General features: G+C 37.1%; 1 protein-coding gene across 1 annotated transcript in view; it reads right to left on the reverse strand.

Moving 5' to 3' along the window:
• Nucleotides 1-20147, reverse strand: part of LOC121420612 (fibrillin-3-like) — a 161275-nt gene that overhangs the window by 81242 nt on the left and 59886 nt on the right. The window contains exons 5-6 of the mRNA XM_041615274.1: nt 18418-18537; nt 15627-15824 (exon numbers count right to left, since the gene is read on the reverse strand). Coding sequence (XP_041471208.1) covers nt 15627-15824; nt 18418-18537 — 318 coding nt within the window. The remainder of the gene's footprint in view (nt 1-15626; nt 15825-18417; nt 18538-20147) is intronic.

A 20147-nucleotide genomic window follows, 5' to 3' on the forward strand; every position in this document is an offset into this window, starting at 1 on the left:
AAATGTGGCATAAAATCATATCTCCAATTCATACTCTATTCGAATAGGAAAAATAAATTGGGGGTCAACGGACTCCTTGAAGAGCTACAGTGAATTTTATATAGGCATATTTTTGGCCACTTTTGACTTATTTTGCGAGTTTGCACGCGCGTGTAAGGCACATTTGAATTGACGCGCATTTGCGTATTATTGGTTGTAAGAGGCTGAATGAGGTATCAAATTAATCAGAAGATCATGGACGATGGACAGACACAAAATAAATGACAACTCGAAGAGGCATAGCGATGGTAGGAGCAAGAACGCGCACGCATACCTGTGCGCGTGCAAATTTTTGACATGCTCAAAATGGCCTGAAACGTACCCAAACTTGACCACGGTTGATTTGGAAAATTTTAAAATTTTGACGCGCGCGTACGTGCGCGTCGTGACCTTTGCATGACCTCTGTTGACATGTCCTGATGACCTGTCATCTGAACTTAATATGGTGCAAATATGAATGATTTATGATGATTAGTTGCGATGATATGATCAATAATTTAATTTTACAAAATGGCGCCTAGATGACGTCATCACGATTTGATGACCTTGAAAAGTTTCGTTTCGCGATTCCACAATAATATCCATACATGACATGAAAATCAAGAAATTTGACAGGCCCGATTTTGAGATAACCTGGCGACAAAATTTGGCAATAAAAATAAATAAAGTAAAATCTGACGAATATAATAGGTGATCTGTCATATTCATGACAGACCACCTAAAAAAAACACAGAGAGAACTTATAGGAACCGGACATCATCATAGGCCTCACACAATATTAACCATACATGCATAGGGGCCTAATATGTATGGTGTGTAACATAAACAGGATTGCGACATAAAGACATCAGTCATCAGTAATAAAAATCAAATAATTGGCAGATAATATCTTTTCCCCTGTGTATTGGTTGCATGCCAATGCAAACCTGTACTATGCCAAGTTCAATCAGTAGGCCTAGTAACAAAAAGTTTGATATTTACTTTGTATGAGAAGGTACTACAAAAGTATCATTGATGTTTAAATCTAGTGAATTAGAATTTTACTGTTGGTTCAATGACGTCACTTATTTGCTCTACGGCGGCCGTACAGCGAGTAAAAAAACAGTGTTTTAATTAATTTTAATTCACGCCACCTATATGTATCTGGTAAAAAAAATTGATTAAAACGGCCGTTTTCGACTCGCCGTACGGCCACCGTAGAGCAAATGTGACCGAGGTATCAGTGTGTTGTCACATTTTTCGTTTGTTGCAAGATACCTCCATTGCAATTTGAGCATAGGTCCAAAAATCAAGCATAATAGGTTGAATTGGATACCACAGATCAATTACAAACTTTGGGACATACTTGATTGTTTAATTTAACACACGTTTCTTGCAATGACACATAAGACTGAATATCTCAATTGGTTTAAATGCCTCACCGAAGTAGAAAGAAAGCAAAGCTAAATGGAGTTTCATAAGCCTTGATAAACATAAAACTTTACAAACTTCATGAAGTTCAACCAACATTTCAATGTCATCAACCTTGAAAATAATAACCAATTGTCTAGACCACTTCAGGGGCAAGTCAGAGTATTCCTTACAGATTATATGTTTTTCGGTGGTTGAAACGTGGTACAATTATTCCGGTATTTCCTTCAGTTTTATTTTGGCTTGTATGAAAGGAAGCCGGCGGAAACGGGGCCATGTGTGGAAGGAAGTAAGTGGGGGAGGAACGTCAGATCGAAGAACTGATGTGAAAGTACCTTGTGTATATACCGATGAACTTAAAGGGCATGACAGTAAGAATGAATACTTTACAGTGCTACAAAAAAAAAATTTATAAGTATATGAGGCCATTCACAGACTATTTAATATTTTGTGATCTATTGAGGTAGTCATAATATGTTCATTTGTATGTTGCAGTTACTATGTGCATATACTCAACTGCGCTTGATACTTGGTATCATATTATAACCCCCGCTGTAGCTGAGCCCACATATTAATAGGTGCTAAAGCGTTAAAGGAATAAATCCTACTGGGTACCCATTCACCTCACCTGGGTCAATGCAGCACAATGTGGATAAATTTCTTGCTGAAGGAAATTACGCCATGGCTTGGATTCGAACCCGCGACCCTCTGTTTCAGAGTCCGGAGACTAATCCACTGGGCCACAACGCTCCACACTTGGCCACAAAGCCCACAATACTCCACAACACTCCATACCGGTCAACCTTTTTGAGGATGATTTTGAACCTTCAATACTGGCATATAGATAGGGAGTTTAGGGGCAATGATCCTTTAAAAAGTTCCACTACCAAGGAAACAAATCGAAGGATATGACAAAATCTATCACTAACTTATGTCAAAAAGGTTAAAAAATTCCCAGATGCTGTGTTGTGCTCCCTCAAAAATTTTATATATCTCATTTTGCCACTACCCGACAAAATGACAAATGGAATACTTTTGCCTCAATTTGCAAACTTCTTCAAGGTTTAGTGTTGGAATGTGAAATCTATATTGACAGTAAAAGAGGAAACGTTGCATCAAAACCACATTGTGGCAATGAACTTCGCAGCTTGTCTGGGCAAAAATAAGTGACTTCACCCAATGTAAAACCACATGTCTTGTTTTCAAGTAGAAATTCCTGTCAATTAATATGTGTGTCTAATCCTAATCCTAACATTGAATTTAGGGCAATTGTGCAGAAGCTTAAAGCTAAATGCCAGTAGTTGCAGTAAAACACTGATTTCGTGAGAAAGTCTGTAAAACCAAGGTGAAGTATTAATATATCATCGTGGATCTAGGTCTGGTACAGTTATTAAAACTGAACTTTGAAAATTCATAATATCTAGCTAAAAAACGATCACACTGAAGATCACCAACACAGATAGGCACACATGGGACAGTGTATTATTATTGCTGGAATAAAGACCCGACGGAAGTGACCCAATCTGCGCTTATTTTGCTTATTTCTCAGCAATTACACAATTTCTTCCAGAATCCCTTGGCACATATTTTTATTCATACAAACAAACACTTTGGTGATCATTATATTTAATTCTGTAAAAAGTCATTTTGAGATCGTTCCCACAACTGAAATTTATCTTTAAAGGCAACTGAATAACATGTCAGTTTATCACGGTGTATAACATTACAGAAGTGTAATTGTTTTTGTGATTTCCTAGGTTTTTTTCAATGAATACTTTAATCTGTTTTAAACTGCTGTTCACTGAAACCTAAAGCATTAGAAAACAAAAAGGGATATAAAAAAGAAACATACATTAACATGGAGTTCATTACTAATAACAGTAAAAGAAAAAAAAAATTATGATAACTTTATTTAATATGCTGGCCATTGAAAAATCTTCTAAACACTATTCATGAAGGGTACATTCATCACAACATTTCGTAACATACAAAAAGACAAAAATCTTGATCAAAACAAAGTTTCATCAAATTCAATCAAAGAAAAAGCTTCTCAATGCTATAAAAAATGTCAGTTTGTTCTATAAGTCTAAGCTATTATTGCTCAACTGTCAGCCTTCAGAAGGCTGCTTTTGAAAGTTGAAATCTATTTTTGACAAGATGAGGAAATGTTTCACAGAAACCGCTTGATAGAGGACAATGTAGCATCGGACTTTAGGATAACATTGTCTGCATTAAAGGCTTGATTCATCAATTACAAGACCACATGTATTATAGGGTTTGGTTTCTGTGAACTCTGTTCAAAACTTTACAAGAGTAAACTGGAGATTAAATTAAGTTTTTAGTTTTGGTAAACCCCAAAAAATGCGTCTGTCACTATTCTGAGATGGATGGATGGACAGATGGATGGATGGATGGACAGATGGTTTATTAATAAAAATCAGGACATCATCGCGGCTAAGGCCGAATTGTGATGTATTCACAAGGTAATAATGACACAAAAAATGTTCAAACAATACATAATACATATAAAAAGTGTGATATTGGAACTACTTGTCTTGTGGAATTCTATAGAGAAATATCAACTGAAAGTAAATTGTGTGTCTGGGAATTCCAATTCATTAAGTAGGCCTAGATTATAAGAAAGTGTATACACTCAAGGCAAAATATTATTCGTTTTTATCTTGGGGGGCTACGTGAAGAATTATTTCGTCGTTAATGGTTTACATCTTACTACCTGAATCTGCAACATTGGATAAGCTTCAAAGGTATTGTTTAACTTTGTGAGCATCTGATTTTAAAAAATTCTCAAACCAAGATGAAACATGTGTACAAGTGCATGTATTGGAACTAACAAACCCTGAAAACAACCATTATTGAGAATGAAAAGCTAAAACTACAAGGCAAACCCTGATTTTGTAAATAGGCGTCTTGTAGACACCTAAATAGTACACATAAGTGTATGGGATGAAATTAAGATGGTGTTTCTGGTCACTTTATATTTCAACTTTTGAAGCACTAAATAATTATTTTTCGAACACAATTTTTTCTGGGCTTCATTTTTGTAACATATCACAGTAACATGTGACAAGTGTGACCTTCTAACTCATATTTTTTAAAAGTCAAACCAATGTTAACCAATCACTTTAACATTGCAATGAAGGGTAAATTTTCCAAGGCTCCCTTTGTTAGTTTCTAAGGCTCTTTTGAGCTTTCCGGGGATCAAATCACCCCCCCCCCCCCCGGTATTGTTCCCTGGTGACCAAAACAGTTGTGATGTGGGGGATATGAAATCAAAATATGTGGGTTTTTTCAGAATTTTTTTTCAAATTTACACAAAAATTGATTTTGATTGGGTACCCGACCAAAATAAACTATTCTTGTTTTTGTTTCTTTTTTTTACATATCACCTATTCCAAAGCTGGAAATGGGTTGAAAACTTCATGATTTAATATTTGTCCGTAGCTATCCATTCCCCAAGCACTTAATTTGTAAGATGAAAAAAACATAACACAGTTTTTAGAATACTTATTTGGGGGTAGGCATGTTAGGTTTGTGTTAAGTGAGGAACATAACACAAAGGATAACACCAAAGCTAGTTGGCAGAATATTTGGAATAGCTACCATCCCATGCCTTGAAGTGAAGTGCAACTTTTCAGTAAATAATCGCCAGACAGCAGCAAGATTCACCTACAACAAGTCATGTCTCATTGGATCATTAGGTGGTTTCAAACCGCCTCGATCACAAGAATCCCCGTTAAATTACGAGAACTTTTTAAGGCTAAAAAATACCCATTAATTATTCCTGCATTCACACCGCCCCGAAACACATCCTTCGGGATAAGTTCCCGAAGTTACGAGCATGCGCAGTGTGGTCTGATAAGCAGGCAAGGCGGGAGATTCAAAATCATTAGCCCAGCAGCCATCCATGCCGCCGCGCCCAACGACAAGCTGGGATAAAAGTTCCCGTAATTTGCTTTCACATCGCCAAAATACCTGCGACCTTGGAAAATCCCCACGAAAGTTCTCGTAATTTCGCCAAGTACCTACTATTTAGCACGTATTTTCTTTCGGGGAAATTACGCGTAGTTTGCTTTCACATTACCAAAATACCTGGTATTTTCTGATCGGGGTAAATTTCCCGATCAGAGAATACTGGAACTGACGAACTTCGAGGTGGTCTGAAACCACCTTATGTCTACTAGTAGGTGAACTTCTGGTTAACCCTACTTGATCAATTTTCAGCACCTTTCGGCAGCATAGGAAACAGAGTTGTTAAACAGATGCAGGGGACATCTACACTCTTACATCAAGGTCATGTGCTCCAAGTGTTCAAAGAAAGTCGTGAAAATCCACAAAGGTTGGTCATAATTGGACTAAAATGAATCCAAACTCAGAGCAAGAGACGACCCTTTGTGATCACCATGTGATGGCTTCACCATCGCCATGGCAACCCAATTAAATGATGCGAGGAGCAGGTGCGGGATGGGTCGGTGGGAGGATACAGGCATCAAATCCAGCTTGGCCGGGTTTAAGAGGGGGGATTGGGGACATATGACCTTGAGGTTGACCTTGAGTGCGACCTTCAACCTGACCTTGAGCAGTTGGTGAGGAGAATGGGTTTGTTTTGTTATGTCATCATCAATTCCCACTCCCACATCGAAAAATAATAATGTCGCAAAATGAACACACAGAAAGAAAAGGCAGCAGGAATGTTTTTATAAGAGTTGTGGGAATAACAAAACATTCTGTTTGATCAGATACCCGGAAAAAATTGATATTTCTTACTCAGCGCTCTTCTGTTTTGGATTGCAAAGACACAAATCTGTACGGATATATACTGCATATTGAATTAGGAGGCCAATTCGTTGATTGTCATGTAACAATTACTTTTTAAGCTATTGACACTATGAAACTTATCGCGAACCCAGTTATACTTTGGTTGGCTACCAAATATTGAAGAAGAGGTAGGTCCTGAATGTTTCATTCAATGTTTATCAGATGAGACTTCACAATGTCATTAATCTTAAGTTATCTTGGACACATATCACATTTAATAACACTGATCATTCTGTTATTACCATGGTCTTGTGAAAAGCTACCCCGTCTGATAGGAATAAGGGAAGAAGCTATCGCAATTAATAACAATAGAGTAACTTTACGATGAACAAGTCAATGTCATCAGAATGGGCACCAATTCTGACGTGTTTCACTCAAAGCATAGATGGGACTGCACATTGTTAATAATTGAAAGTTCCCTTGAACATGCATCACATTCAATGATACTGTGATGATTATTTCAATACTATGGTCTTGTGAAAAGCTACCATCTGATAGTAAAAGGGGAAGAGGTTGTCGCAGGTAATACAATAGAGTAACTTTACGATGAACAAGTCAATGTTATCACAAAGGGCACCAATTCTGACGTGTTTCATTCAAAGCATAGATGGGAATGCACTTTGTTATTAATAATTGTAAGTTCCCTTGAACATGTATCACATTCAATGATACTGTGATGATTATTTCAATACTATGGTCTTCTGAAAAGCTACCATCTGATAGTAACAGGGGAAGAGGTTGTCGCAGGTAACACAATAGAGTAACTTTACGATGAACAGGTTAATGTCATTAGTAAGGCAACCAGAGAGACACATCTGGGACACATAGAGCAATGCAGTCATTCAGACGAGAGCAAACCTCTAAAAATCTTACTACGAAGGTCTGACCAAGCTTGCAGCCTCGCAAGCAAGAGCTTTAATACCAAACAGGTAAATTTTCATGATAAGCCTCTTCTCATTTCTATAGACCATGATTTGAAAGGGTGTTGTGGATTAGTGCGGAAATCTGTTCCAAAGGTAGGGGGGACAGGGACTGGAAAATTTGACAGGCAAACAAAATAAGGTGTTTTCACCCAAAATGTAAGGTCAAAATATGTGTATTACATGTATTTATATATCGATTAAAAGTTCCAGAATAGTAGGGGGACATTTGATATTGTGTCCGCCCCTACTATTTTTGGTAGGGGGGACATCTCACCCTGTCCCCCCTGGGATTTCCGCCCATGGTTTAGTGGGTAATTAAAGGAATAAAAACAAAGTACAAGGTTCAAAATTAGGTGAAATTTTGCTTCCATGACATTTGCTCCAGTGGCAGTTACTACAATGGAAAATCTGAATGTTAAGCCTAACATAAAATCTAACCTCCAAATGAAATAAACCCTTATCATAATCTTTACATTATTCTGAACCAAAAACTAACTTGCAATCCTAACTCTAACCCTATGCCCATTGAAATATTAAGACCACAGTAAAAGTCACAGGAGCAAATGTTGTGTCACCAAAATTTTAGTATCATGTTCAGGGGCCCATTGCAGAAAAGGTTGTGATCAAACACAACTCAAAAAATATCAAACGCAACTTGACTTTCAAACAATCAAAAGAGCAGATTGGGGATCTGGGCTTGTGTTTACACCCTTCTTTCTGCAACAGTTTGTTTCATGCTTTTGACCTAACATTTCAATGAAAACATCAGAAATTGCACTATTCAGACTAGGCAGAACGGTTTTCCCCTCCAATAGTTGCACGTACACAATCACTTCACCAATGCACCGAAGTGTGATAGTCCGAACTGGGGATGGCGGCTTACATGATAGCGCGAGGAGGAATTCAAACAACTCTAGATGACCCTATTCCTATCTGTTTCTCTCGTTTTCAGCCCATCGCTCCCAGATTGTACCGAACAGGTTGCTACACACCAGCATGACAAGATGAGAATAGTGTACATCCCTTTAAAAGATGGTAAAGATGGGATTTTCTTCCTGAAAGTTATCTTTGAAATAACACCAAGGTGCCAACGATTTGCGACACGGGAAGGAAAGAAAAGGAAATACGAATCTCTGATATTGCACATCACATGTGTGGAATTCTGTAACCTCCATGTTTTTTCCCAAATTCTTTAAAATTCTTGTTTCCATATTGCAGAAAACTTTGGACTTTACATTAGGTCTATCTATACCTTAACCAAGGTTAGGTGCATTGTGTCCTATATATCTCACCCCACCCGCCCCCCCCCCCCCATTAGTGACACAAAAAGATTATCTTAGATGTGACCTTGAACTTATCACAAATTTCCATGCTTAACGAGCAGGCAATATTCAAAGCAATACAGCGATGTGCTCCATACCAAATAAAATTTGGAATCTGAGAGCAATATCTTAATTGCTAAAACATTTAATCATTGCAAAAACAAATCTCCCAGAATATGCAATTTCTCCTGAAGGAGCCAAGGTTAACATAAAATCAAGCGACCCATATTTAGCAAATTTGTATTTCACCACAAAACACATCAATAAAAATTTACATGCCTGGTGGGAGGAATTACTTCTGAATTCTTTTTCTGATCTCCAATGATAGATATGTACATCGTATCCCAATATTTCCTTTCCAACTCGAAAAAATCAATCATCCCCTTGCTGAGTTGACTGAAAATAGGTCAAAGGTCACATTGTCAGCCTCCCACCTGCTGCTGAAAGAGCTTAGGTCCAGACTGGATTCACAGTAATCATATTTATCTTCATGATAATAATGATAATAATAATAACAACCCCCAGAGGTAACAATGCCTCATTTGATCAAAATCAAGTAGTCTGTGTTTCGCAGACCTTTTACTTTGATAATAACTGTACTTCGCTATTATCTACCGCTTAATATATAGGGTGTCTAAGCGCTTTACAGATACATTATTACCCCATTCATCGAATTCAATCAGTCATTCCTGCACTCAATGTGTGCACATCCTCCACTCCCTGGGGAGTATTCCAGTCAGTCGCCGATACATGAGGCACACACATTACTGGACAAGCTACAATGATTTTCACATCCTACCAAGTACCCATTGAGCACCTGGGTTGAGAGTGGCAAAGTGTGGATGGCTTAACGCCTTGCCAAAGGATGCCAGACTGTGGTAGGATTCGAACAAACGACCCTCGCGACCAACACGATAATGTTGGTCCGACAGCCTCAGACCTCGGACGCAAAACTTGTGTTGGAATGCATCATGATTTTTCACACTAAAACATTCAACGGATTCAAGAACACAGTTAATCTATTGAAAATGTCTGTCAAATGACAAAGAACAGCTGGAGGTCTTTGTTGAAAATTGTTGAACCGGAACAGCAGAGCTAACAAAAATTTACAAATACATATTATGGCATTTGTCCAGAATCCATGTCGAAACTGCTGTTTTGATTGAACAATTTTTTCACAAAGACCTTTTGGTTTCTCTTTGTCATAAGGGGCATTCGCCAATACATGTTCTATGTTCTTGAATCTGTGGAAAAAAACTCCCTATTATTTATCAAATACAACAATTTAAAGCAAAATATTCTGGGGAGGGGTATGTTTTGAATATTTTTTTAATTCCATTTGGAGACTCAGGGGTAGGTACAACCCCCCCCCCCCCTCATCCCGCGCCCCTGACAGGTAATTGGGCGCGGGAGTTCTTGTCAGATGCTCGACGTAAAACAATGAAGAAGAGAAATAATAACATTATGTTATACAAGGCCCGTTTGAAAATCGGCTACAAGTTGAAGTGGCTCCCCTAAGTATAAAACATTCATTTACACACTGTATTCCTATACTGATTTGAATGCCCTGGAAGCACTAAAGAAATAATTAAGTATAACAAATATATATTTTACTAAGAAACAACAAGGAAACATATGGTAATTTTGACAAATGAAAAAGAAAATGTTTAGGGGTGTGTACAGCAATTTATTTGAGTCCACTCCCCCCCTCCAATCATCCACTCCTCACCCTGCGAATACTAGAATAAAACAGTCCTAAACACAGTCCATTAAAGCGATGGTCCGGGCTGAAAGTATGTATAGCTTAATAAATAGAGTAGAATTCACTGAGCAAAATGCCCAAAATTTCATCAAAATTGGATAATAAATTGAATTTTAATAAAGTTTAGCAATATTTTGTGAAAACTGTTGTCATGAATAATCATTAGGTGAGCTGATGTCACATCTCCACTTGTTCTTTTGTATTTTATTATATGAAATAAGGTTTATTCAAATTTTTTCCTCCAAGAACTAGAAAAATTGGATTGACAACTGATTTAGTGCATTAGATCTTCATTGCTGTAACTTATATCATGCACAGAAGTATGAATAATGAAACAAATTATTATTTTATGTAATAACATAAGAAAATGGAAAGTGGAGATGTGACATCATCAGCCCACCTAATGAAAATTCATGAAGAGTGTTTTCACAAAATAATGCTCAACTTTAAACTTCAATAACTCTATTATTTGTTATCCGATTTTGATGAAATTTTCGGCATTTTGCTCAGTGAAACCTACTATATGTATTAAGATATAAATATTTTCAGCCCAGACCATTCCTTTAATGCTGTGGATTTACTTTCCAATTTTGGTCTCAACCGATCAGACTAGCTACAATATAATCAAAACCCTCTCTCTCTGACTTCACCACTTTCCGAACTTTGGCATATCGTCACGGATAGCTCATCAGAGTATTATTGTATCTTAATGTGTCTATTTTTCTTCATAATAAAAGTGGGGTCAAACAAATTCCCTTGGATTTATGAGTGTAGACTGAAACAGTTACAAGACACAATTGCGTTTTGTTTGAGGATATCACCCCTGACGATGATCACGTTTTAGCAATTTACCAGGCTGGAACGGCAAAAGACGGAATATTAAAGTGAAAGCTGGTAATGGAAGAACTGCTAAAAGAATGGAAAAAAAAATCTTTTGGGAGATATTAGAAGGGGTGCCCAAACGAAAAAAATGAGCAAAATAATTCCACTTATCTCGCAAGAAGTACTGCATTTCAAGATGTTTATTAAGGATCACTGGACTCTATGATTGCTGTTTTGAATATTTTTCACTCTTTTAGCCATGTGCCATTGTCTAATCTTACACTGACGTTCACAATATGAAAATAATGTCAAAATTAATTGAACCAGTCCACAGCAATAACATATTCTTTATTCTTGGTATAATAGAAATTCTTAGAAATTGGGCAAACATTTCAGGATACAATCCTGATGTACAATTGAGGATCTTTGATAAAGCCTACAACACCTAAAGATAAATGTTTATCAAGGTTTTTTACTTTGAAAAATAATAACTTTACTGGGAGATGTCTCTAAATCTGGCCAACTATTAAACTAAAAAACATCACTAAGAATAGATTAACATTTTATGATGTTTAACGATCACTACACTTTTAGCACAATAAAGTTCACAATATTAAACTTTCTCTAATGCTGTCGTCAGGCTTTAATCGCTGCTATCAGTCCAATAGAACGCTTGGTTAGTTTTACATAGATTTATCTGTTTTCTATCACTTGCCAAATTTTAAGTTTCAGGGTGGTGAACAGGAAGAAAAAGAACCTTTATCGGTCAGCAATGACTTCATAATGGTAAAATTGTTACAAATTTTAAAACAAATTGGAGGTCAATTTCACTTGGACCACCTGGGAGTAAGTTGACCAGAAGTTATTGACCTAGTGGTCATTTCTGACTGGTGTTTTTAGGTCATGTGGCTTTGACCAATTCCAACACAATTTATAGAACAATTTTCTCCTTGGAATGATTTGACACACAAAAAATTTGAATGTATTGATAAGGATCAAACATATGTGATTATTGTATATTACACTGTACTCTAGCCTCTGAGGGTGTTTGCAAGAAGCTGGTGAGTTCTATCTTTTTATTTTGCAGACATAACACACTACAAAGCTGAGACATTCATATCATAATTAACAAAATTACAAATAAATCTGATAATAGAATGGTTCTAAAACATCTACAATAATGGCAAATCTGCCAAAAGACTCCAATGATTTTTATCAATCACTGCAAACCCAAGATGAATTTAATTCTACGATTGGAAAAATAAGATATCAAAGCACAAGCTAATTCACAACTATCCCTTTTCAGCTTAAATTATACCCAAAAAAATCTCCCTGTATCATATTCACTTCTCGTCAGCAGATAAAGAAAATGTTTTGATTGGTAGTCATGGCAACTATCATTTTCACGGGGTCACACAGGTCATTTCCAATTAATCGAGTTTTCAATTTGACTGAAGTAGGGAGCTCCTATCACAAGGAATTGGCATTAACTTGGCAATGTCTATTGAGTGCTCATTCATAACAAGATCGAAAAACATTATTAAAATGTTAATTTTTAGAGGATTAAGGAATTTATTTCATGTACTTCTAGTCTATATAATAAAGCAAGACATTAAAAGTTAAAAGGATGTGTTAATTACTCTTTTGAAATAAAACCCACCTAATCATCTTGTTCAATTTTAAAATTCATGAAAATTTTTTATACAAAGCTTCAGAATAAAATAAAAATAATGAAAAATGATGTGAATTTCCGATTCTAAATCACTTTGCCAAATATCATGATTTTATGCTGGATTAAATGTTTTATTTTTAGTATTATGTCCTGTTCATTTATTATTATTTCACATCCAATTTTCATGAAATTTTCAGCGTTATGCTTGTTTGATTTTTCTTAATTGATTCAACTCAATACATTTCTTGGGTGGAGTTGACCTTTGAATGTGATTAAAATTTGTTTTTTCTATCATTTGGCAGTCATCACATTGCAGGCTCCACAACCAAATAAGCCAAAAGCGAAAGGATTAAACCATTGCAAGGTAGGCATAAAATGATCTACAGATGTAATGACGGCATCGTTGAAATCCTGAGGTAAAAAAATGACAGTATTTTAAGATCAAAAGTTACAGCTGGTTACGTCTCCTCCTTTCCTGTAGCGCAAAAAGGTCACTAATGATTACCAAGCATGGAAGGGAAACAGATTGGTTGATGTGTTCAGACTCGAGAATAATTTTGGCATTACATGAAATGTTTTATTAATGATATAGGATTAGTATAGCGCACGTATCCACCTTGCTAAGTTCTCAAGGCGCTCCTATATTACCCCGGCTAAACTGGTCTACCTATTCAGGTGCTCACAGCTTTTTTGAGGAATTACTTTCTGTCAGTATCCATTTACCTCACTTGGGTTGGGTGCAGCACAATGTGGGCACATTTCTTGCTGGGAATGGAACCCATGTCCATCAGAACAAAAGACGAGAGTCTTACCCACTAGATCACTATGCCTCATTCATTTGATATACATACACGGGTCGACATCTCACATACATGTATTCATGTAGTCTTATAACTCATAGGCTAAACTTATTTGGTGCATTTTCAAATTGGTCTTTGTTATACTTGGGAGATTTTTCGCAGAGTTAACTGTGACTTTATAAAGACATGCTTAAATGCCAATGTGCGCTTTGTTAATACCTGTAAATCTGACTGATGGCCTTTGTTAGTGCAACTCCCGTGCACATGTTGTGAGCAATGTGGTGATGCGTTATATACCACACGCAACTTAATTTGAAGTGCTGCTCGTTTGTAATGCAACAAAATCAAAAAGTTTAAAAATTAATAAATTTCTCATTCTTTGATGAATTTTCATCAAACCTCAACAAATATCTTTCTCTAATTTATAAACTAATTGTCAGGAAAAACTTCTGATTTAAAAAGAGCTGTTCCTGAAGATGGTGTGCAAAAAAAGATGAAAAGTATGAAACTCCATCATGACTCTTCTCATCTGTATATCTGGTACTAATGAATAACAAAAAAACGATAATGTAAAGGTAGCTCAATAAATTTAGCTGTGGTGTAGTGGTTCTGACTCTCACCTTGTAAACAGAGGGTCGTGTGATCGAATCCCACCGCGGTCTAGCGTCCTTTGGCAATGCGTTAATCCACACTTTGCCACTCTCGACCCAGGTGCTAAATGGGTACCCGGTAGGATGCGAAAGATATTGTACGTCTGAATTTGCCAGCGCCATAATGAGGCTGCGATAAATGCAGGGAATGCTCCCAAGGGAGTGGAAATTGTGCACTTCTCGTGCGGAATTGAAATGAATCCAATGACCGGGGTATTAATATGCTGTCACACGCTTTGAGCCATTCTGGGAAAAGCGCTTTATAAAAATTGGCTATTAGTAATATCATTTAAGAGTCTGAACAAGCCCTCAACGGAGACAGTCCCATAGTAACCCACATGTTGTACATTCACCGAGAATGGGTTAAATTTCAGTGTAGGGCACGGCAACTGCCAAATTATCATCGACCAATTAATGAGAAGAAGACTACGATCTCTGTGAACTATCTTTGATCTAGACAGATGAAAAACAATTTTAACAGAATACAGGAACCAAGAACCATCCTGGATCTATTATCTTCCAACATGTATGCCCTTGTTCTTATTAATAAGTCATTTTTGGGCCCATTACAGAAAGAATTTCAGTTGATCGCAACTCCCAAATGTGTGCTATTGATTGGTTGTAAATCATGTTGTGTTTGATGATTGGAGTTGCATTTGATCGCAACTCTTTTCACAAGAGGGCTATGGGGTAAGTCTGACTATACATATGCCCTCCTCCCTCAGCTCAAATACTACCTCCCCCCCCCCTTCTTACCAACCAATTTAGGGTAGAGAATCTGACATATGTAGAGAAAAATAAGAATTACATGCATTTCAGTTATTTGAGGGAATATTCACTTACCCTCCCCTTCTTGAAAAAAGACGGAGAATATAGAAGACAAAATTGAGAAGAATGAAAGGTATATTGAAAGATCCAAATAAGAATATGATGTCTAGGTAACATTTCATCTAGCAATCTATAGATGGATCTCTCCTACGTTATGAATCCGGGAGGGGAGAGCACTGCCGTAACAAAGGGACGCTACGCTCAAAAGAGCTAAAAGGGGTATCAAAATTTCCAAAATCTGGAACAAATGTTATAAGCCCTGCTTTTCAACACTATTGTGAATATGAAATATTTGGGATATTTTCAAAGGTAATGACAACATGATGAAAATACTGGATTAGGGTATTCTGAGATGGAAAGGTGAAATGCCATGTATGAGCATGGTTTCAACCTTGAAAAGACAGAGCCCCCCCCCCCCCCCCCCCCGAAGATCGAAGGGTGAATTCTCGTTTAGGGTTTATAATGAAAACCAATGTACACGCATAGAGTTCAATTTGTAATGACATTCCCCCCCCCCCCCCTCTGGAATAAGTAATAAAAGCAGAATATTATTATAACTTACCGACACATTGGATGCCTTCTGCAGTTCTCCTCTGCACAGAACCGGGTGGGCAGGTGGATCCTGGGCTTGGATTTGGATTAAGATTGCTATTGGTGTTTGTATTGGGAAATGGGTACGGTCTTGGGTTTGGTTGCGGGTTTGGTCTCGGATTGGGTCTTGGATTGGGTCTGATATTGGAATTACAGCTCTGGCATCCCCCTGAAAAGTCATACGGAAATGAAATATGAATCAGACATGACAGAAAAATTGCATGATGGTAAGAAAATAATTGTTATGTTATGATGACTGCAAGTACAGTAGGATTATCATCACATTGCTGGAAGAACTGATCATTTCAGTCATTGTTATCATAAACATCATCACCAAATCAGTAATCATCATCATCACTATCCCCAACTCAATCATAATGATAATTAATATCCATGATAGAGTTGGGGATGATGATGATGATTCTGACTCCCCATGGAAAAAATCTACATTTTGCACAATTTGAGATATTAAGCACATTTTTCTCAAAGCTGCTCAAAATGAATCATCAGTGCCATCACCACCATACAGAGGCGTCGATCCTGGGGGGGCAGGGGGGCGATCGCCCCACCGATGAAAGTATTGGGGGGGGCAAACATGTCGTTTTGCCCCCCCAATAATTCCACTGATGTGTAAAAATAAAATAAGATTGTAATGTTACACAGAAATCAGCAAGCGAGATTGAGATACCAACTCGTTCTTTATTTAAAATTGTGCTCAAAATGTCCGCTTTTTAGATTGGAATATCAAAATTTTCAGCTCGCGCTTCGCGTTTTCAGTTCTAACCTCAACAGAACTCCCGCTTCGATTTGCAATAATTTTTTGTTGGATATATATCTTGTTCTTTATCAAAAACGTCCATTAAACTGTCTTTTTTTTCAGATCGAAATATCAAAATTTTCAGCTCGCGCTTAACGCTCGCATCTATTGTTCTTTTAGATACCCGTCTTAATCATTGGTACCAAAAATGCTTCGAATATCAAGCTTTCAGGGCTTGCTCTCGGCACTCGCATTATCTGTGAAGTGAGATATACATGTATCTATCCTCCTCATGAGTTACTACAAACAGTCCTAAACAAGTACCTTTTTCCTGTTTTCATGTCAGTATATTAAAAAATTTCAGCTCGCGCTTCGCGCTCGCATTAATTTGTTGGTGAGATATGTGTCTCTATCTCATGAGTCACACACACATATATATATATATACAGTGCGTCCCAGAAAAAACGAAACCGAGATTTAGTGATGATTTACCATAACTTAATCATAAATAGAATAGACAAACGACCTACCAACGTAAAGATTAGGATTTCCTCTTTCATCTGGTACTACTTAGATTTTTCCTCATTCACGAATGATTGAGCAAAAACAATTCAAAGAAAGGATGCCAAAAACTCATTTGGCGGGGTGGATCTAAATTTCAAAAAGAAAGTCACATGACTAAAAATTTCAATATCTGCTCTTTTATTTGATACCTTAATCACAAAAAATGGTCAAGAAGTAAAAACATTATGATCAATCGAAACAATGCTTGTATTTCAATAATTTCATTAAATAAACGTCTTTTCACCAGTTTCCTACAGAAGCTATCGCACGGTAACAAAAGAGTTATGCATGGCTGATCGTCAACAAAAGGGAGTGTCGACTGAGTTTGAACGATAGCCTGTAAAACCTCTTCATTTTATGAAATTATTGAAATTCAAGCCTTATTTCAAATAACCAGAACTTTGTTATTCCTAGACCATTTTCTGTAACTGAGGTATCAAATTGAAGAGCAGATAATGAACTTTCTAATAATGTGGTTTTCTTTTTAAAACCCAGATACGGCCCGCCAAGTGACTTTTTGGAATCTCCTTTTCAAATTGTTTTTGGTCACTCATGCGTGAATGAGAAATAAATTAAGTAATTGTAGATGAAAGAAGAGATTCTAAGCTTTAAAATGATAGGTCATTTGTCTATTGTATTTGTGATTAAGTTATGATACATATATATGTGTGTGAGTTTGTTTGTTTTGCCTTTGGAAAGTTGATTCAGGATTTTGCCCCCCCAACCGGAAAAATGGATCGACGCCCCTGCCACCATATCCATAATCATCATCATCGCTATCAACATCATTATGCACTCACCAACACCACCATCACTATCACTAGTCCCACCATAATATTCATCATCATCTCCATCAATATCAACATCCCCATCAACATCCTGACTATATACTACCATTACCATCGTCATAATCACCATCATCGTCGTTATTTTTCACAAGCACTATCATCACCATCATGTTCTTTTATCACCTTCTTCATCATCACCACTACCGCCAGAAGTATCACAATGACCATCACCATCATAAACATCGCCACCACTAACATGACTATCACCAATATCACCATCCCCAAAATCGCCATCCCCCAAACCACAATCACCGAAATGGCGAAATCACCATCACAACCATTACCATCATATCATCATTATCATCACCATTATCACAACTGCCATCATGTCTAGGCCAAATCATCAACAACATCATCATTACCACCACCACCATCATCATCATCACCACCATCACCATCACCACCATCACCATCATCATCACCACCATAAACATCACCACCATCATCACCACCACCAACATCATCACCACCACCATCATCACCACCACCACCATAACCACCATCATCATCACCACCATAACCATCACCACCATCATCATCACCACCATCATCATCACCACCATCATCATCACCACCATCATTCTACCACTCACCAGAGCATGTCCTCCTATTAGCTGTAAGCATCCCACTTGAGCAGATGCAGCGGTATCCTCCAAGTGTATTCTGGCATCCTTGCTGACAAAGACCAGGATATCGACTACACTCGTCAACATCTACAAGAAACAAAAATTTTCTTTTTATCAATGAAGGGTCAAAACTCGGAGTAATCCTGAGACCTGCATAACAAAGCTTAGCAACTGGTCATAAAACATTTTTTTACGATTGATTGCATTGACTACAAAGCACAATCACTCCTAGAAATCAAGCGTACGATCAATCACTAACCTTTGTGTTACGGGACCCAGGTCTTAAATCCTGTCTAGTCCCCAACCACAGGGGTGACCAGATGCACCTTGCACTCAGAGAAATCACCTTCATCCCCTCCCTTACTCTCTCTCTATTTTTCCATACATTATTCAGAAAAATATAATTTTGAGTTTGCAGGCTGGTCAGGCAATTCTGAAAAAAATATCCCACAATGATTTATGTTCCACATTTATTCAAAAGAAAAAAAATCAGACTGTATTTCATGGTTTATTTGATTAATTGCCATTAAAATATATTATAGCACACATGCATTAAGGGCTATTCCACGGTTACTCACGTTACATTTGGAGACACCTTGACTCATACTTGGAGCTGTAACTCCATTATTATTGATAGGAACTAAACATCTCCTTATCACAACAAAGTACACAGTCTGACTATCCTTCGTATAAAAACAAAACTTGGGAAATTCTATTATGCTCCTGGCAAATCTTTGGAATGTGTCGGTTACTCACGTTACATGATTTGGACATGCATAAAATGAAAAGTCAACATAAGTGAAAAGTCTCCTCATACAAGGCTTTTATGAAAGTTGATTATATCCATTTCAAAGAAGTATATTAGGGAGACAAACTTTGTATATAATTAAAAAAATAAAGAACACATGGTTTTTACTTGGGGTGCAGATAATATGGTTACTCACGTTACATTTTGTCCATGTATGGTTAACAACACACATGTCATTAAAAATTCAATAATGTGTGTAAAATTCATTGCTAGGAACATCTAAAAGAGATTTTATACCAAAAATTGGAACAATTGGAGCTTTATTAGGGAGTAGGAGGGAAAATTATGATTTCGCTTACTAATTTTGCATAAATTAGCATAATCGCTTAATACCAATTTGCATGAAATAAATTACTGTATAGTATTGTAGATTATGTCCAAGACAACCTGCACGCAAATTTTCGGCGTGATCGTGCAGCCAATGGCCGAGTTCTCAAGGGGGGCCTGGGAGCCCCCCCCACCCCCCGGGCCATATCAACTCCCAAAATACCCCGGCCTAGATAGGGTTACAGGTAAGGGCATTCAATGTGTTGTTCAAACACTCTTTAAAGTTTGGTTAATCAAAACCAAGTCTTACTAATGCACTCTCGCATTGTGAATACTTCTACTAATATTCAATTTCTTTTGTGTGATTGTATGACCACTGATATTTTGATGAACAAAGAGTCACATCAAAGAGATGTACCCTCATTTTGCTTTAATTAATCAAAAATAACTTCACAACAAACCATGAGACTTAAAACTTGACATCCCACAGAAAATGTTACCGAACTGAATAATTTTTACTGGTTACTCACATTACATGATGGTTACTCACGTTACAAAGTTACTCACGTTACAGTTTTTCTTCATCAGTTTTATAAAACAATTGTACTTTTTAATGATTTTG

This window comes from Lytechinus variegatus, chromosome 8 (genome assembly GCF_018143015.1).
Source record: "Lytechinus variegatus isolate NC3 chromosome 8, Lvar_3.0, whole genome shotgun sequence".
NCBI classification, from domain to species: domain Eukaryota; kingdom Metazoa; phylum Echinodermata; class Echinoidea; order Temnopleuroida; family Toxopneustidae; genus Lytechinus; species Lytechinus variegatus.